The sequence below is a fragment of the Embiotoca jacksoni genome, unplaced genomic scaffold (assembly GCF_022577435.1).
Source record: "Embiotoca jacksoni isolate LCO1_2020_lvr unplaced genomic scaffold, fEmbJac1.0.p SCAF_3, whole genome shotgun sequence".
Taxonomy (NCBI): domain Eukaryota; kingdom Metazoa; phylum Chordata; class Actinopteri; family Embiotocidae; genus Embiotoca; species Embiotoca jacksoni.
Window position 1 is genome coordinate 1,414,815 of NW_027185381.1, and position 3,177 is coordinate 1,417,991.

The 3,177-nt window shown below is 43.6% G+C and overlaps 1 protein-coding gene across 6 annotated transcripts in view; it reads left to right on the forward strand.

Moving 5' to 3' along the window:
• kif21a (kinesin family member 21A) overlaps positions 1-3,177 on the forward strand; it is a 56,572-nt gene extending 53,395 nt beyond the window's left edge. For all 6 annotated transcript variants that reach the window (XM_069163267.1, XM_069163266.1, XM_069163265.1 and 3 more), the window contains one exon: positions 1,582-3,177. In XM_069163267.1, the coding sequence (XP_069019368.1) occupies positions 1,582-1,672 (91 nt within the window). In that variant the 3' untranslated portion in view covers positions 1,673-3,177. The remainder of the gene's footprint in view (positions 1-1,581) is intronic.

A 3,177-nucleotide genomic window follows, 5' to 3' on the forward strand; every position in this document is an offset into this window, starting at 1 on the left:
ATGATTTCCATCATGATTTCCATCATGATTTCCAACATGATCTACATCATGATTTCCAACATGATTTCCAACATGATTTCCATCATGATTTCCAACATGATTTCCATGATCTACAACATGATTTCCAACATGATTTCAAACATGATTTCAAACATGATTTCCATGATCTACATGATTTCCAACATGATTTCCAACATGATTTCCATCATGATTTCCAACATGATTTCCAACATGATTTCCAACGTGATTTCCAACATGATTTCCAACATGATTTCCATCATGATTTCCATCATGATTTCAAACATGATCTACATCATGATTTCCAACATGATTTCCAACATGATTTCCATCATGATTTCCAACATGATTTCCAACATGATTTCCATCATGATTTCCAACATGATTTCCAACATGATTTCCATCATGATTTCCAACATGATTTCCATCATGATTTCCAACATGATTTCCAACATGATTTCCATCATGATTTCCAACATGATTTCCATCATGATTTCCATCATGATTTCCAACATGATTTCCAACATGATTTCCATCATGATTTCCAACATGATTTCCAACATGATTTCCATCATGATTTCCAACATGATTTCCAACATGATTTCCATCATGATTTCCAACATGACTTCCAACATGATTTCCATCATGATTTCCAACATGACTTCCAACATGATTTCCAACATGATTTCCAACATGATTTCCATCATGATTTCCAACATGACTTCCAACATGATTTCCATCATGATTTCCAACATGATTTCCAACATGATTGCCAACATGATTTCCATCATGATTTCCAACATGACTTCCAACATGATTGCCAACATGATTTCCAACATGATTTCCATCATGATTTCCAACATGATTTCCATCAGCACGGTTCGACACAGTGGACTTATTCTTTAGCCTTTAACCAATCGGCATCGACCACCACGTAGACACGGGAACGGCGCCAGCTTCATCTCTGATTGGGGAGCTATCCTGGATGTCAACAGGGTTTCCACACTATCATTTATTTACAAAAATAAAGTGGAGTTAAGCTATAAATTATCTTCAGGGCTGCTAACAACAAACTAAACAATCCTATCTTTATAAAAATAATCTTTGATAACCTGAACTGAGGTTGAGAGAAGGAAACACTGAGTTTTACCTTCCTAACCAACAAAACCAGGAGAAAACAGGAAACAGCATCTGTTGGTGGCTGGTTGTGAGTCCTCCTGCACAGGAACCAGGACCATCTTTGGTCCCTCAACATCATCAGGACCAGAACCCTGCACACTCAATTCTACTCACACATTCAAAGAAACAGCAGCTTTATGAGCTCAGTTGTAACGCCACGATCACAGCTTTTTAAAAACAGGTCTCTGGACAGCAACGGTTGAAGTGTTGAACTGGGCGGAACCAGGACACCAGTCTGGCCCTGAGAGGTCCACTGGACCTTCAGTATATGTGATCAGCAACTTACTCCTGGATGGAGGAGCCAAACATGAATGAACTTAGTTCAGTGAACAGCTGACTTCATTGGGAGGATGTGTTGTGACCTCTTTCCGTTTGTTCTTTCAGCGACCGCACCGTGAAGATCTGGCGGGCCCGCGGCGGGCTGGACAGCACCGTGGAGACGGTGGACAACGTGGACGAGGTCGCGAGTAACTGAACGCAGCGCCGCCCTGCTGGTTAGACTGTAGAAGGACATGACGGCATGCTGCGATGCTGCTGCTGCTGCCCTGCACTTTGACCCCTAAACTCCTAAACCACGACCCTTCCTACACCACGTAACCTTGACAACGGAGCTGTCAGGAAACACACAAGCTAACACGCTAGTTCTTCTCTTAGACTCAGAGCGCCGCCGTCATCAGGAGGTTATTAACGACATCACTGTTAACGATAAGAAGTCACACGATAACGCACTCTCAGCACACACAAACACACACAAACACACACAAACAGACAGGAAGTGTTTGAGGCGGCAGAGCTTCTGGGTTGGTAGCTGGTCTTCACAACCCAGTTCTCCAAAAAACTAAACTAACGTCCCGTCACTCTTTAATCCCAAATAACTAAAGTGTCTTTACTGTGTGAAACAGACAAATCACCGTCCTCTGTCTTCACTTCAGAGACCAAAAATAAACCGTTCAACCGTCGTCTCGTGAAACAGAAGCAGTTCCACATTTACAGAAAATATACGCATTATCTTTCTGAATTAGATGAGAAAATCAGCACCACTTATCGACCTGTGCATTAAAGTTAAGGCTGCAGCTCATCACATTAAATCTCATTTATTTAATCTGGAGGAAAGAACGAGGTTTTTACTCGTCGTTTCCTCCTCAGATTAAAAGAAACACGTTTCTCTGTTGATTACGGCGTTTTAAAGGTTCAGCTCGGCGAGCTGTTTCCTGTCTTTATGCTAAGCTACGCGGCCGCTAGCTGCAGCTTCATATCGACCACGAGTGTGAAAACCGTCTTCTGGTTTCATCCTTTAACTCTTCAGCACTTGTATAAAAAAAACACCAAAAAAAAGAGTCACGTAATCCTTGTTAAATGTGAGCCGGTCGAGGATCTTCTTCACGTGTTGTTCATGTTTCATCGTGTGTTAAATAAAACGTAGCTTCACTGAACCGCTGAGTCGTCGTCTGCTCACCTGCTTCTACCCAATCAGAGGGCTTCTAGTGGTGGACTCCGGGCGAGGTCCACTCGTTACCGTAGCGACGTGTCTGTGTCTGTACTAGTATGTTTTTAGTTCTGGAGAGGAGAGGAGATGCCTTCAGACTGTCCGTCTCCCGGTCCTGGTCCCTCGTGGACTTCTGGTCCCTCGTGGACTTCTGGTCCCTCGTGGAGGCTCCCGTGGTGTCCCTCCACTTTACCGCTCTGTTGTTGATGATGAATGTTGGGTGAGACGGCAGCTGTCACTCAAACACGTATCTACTGGATGTCGTTGATGTATTTAATGAGCTGTGACTGAATGTTGGTGTTGTGGGACCACCGACCCGAACGCAGTCTCACGCTGAGCCAACAGTGAATGTCGGGACTGAGGTGGCGGGTGATGTTTCGTGGCCTACGGTTAGTTTCTTTTTTCCCGGGCGTTTCCTCCTCTGGAGTTTTAGACTCTGTAGCGATTCTAATGTCAGATGCCTGGTGAGAATAAACGCCATCTGTCAAAAACAA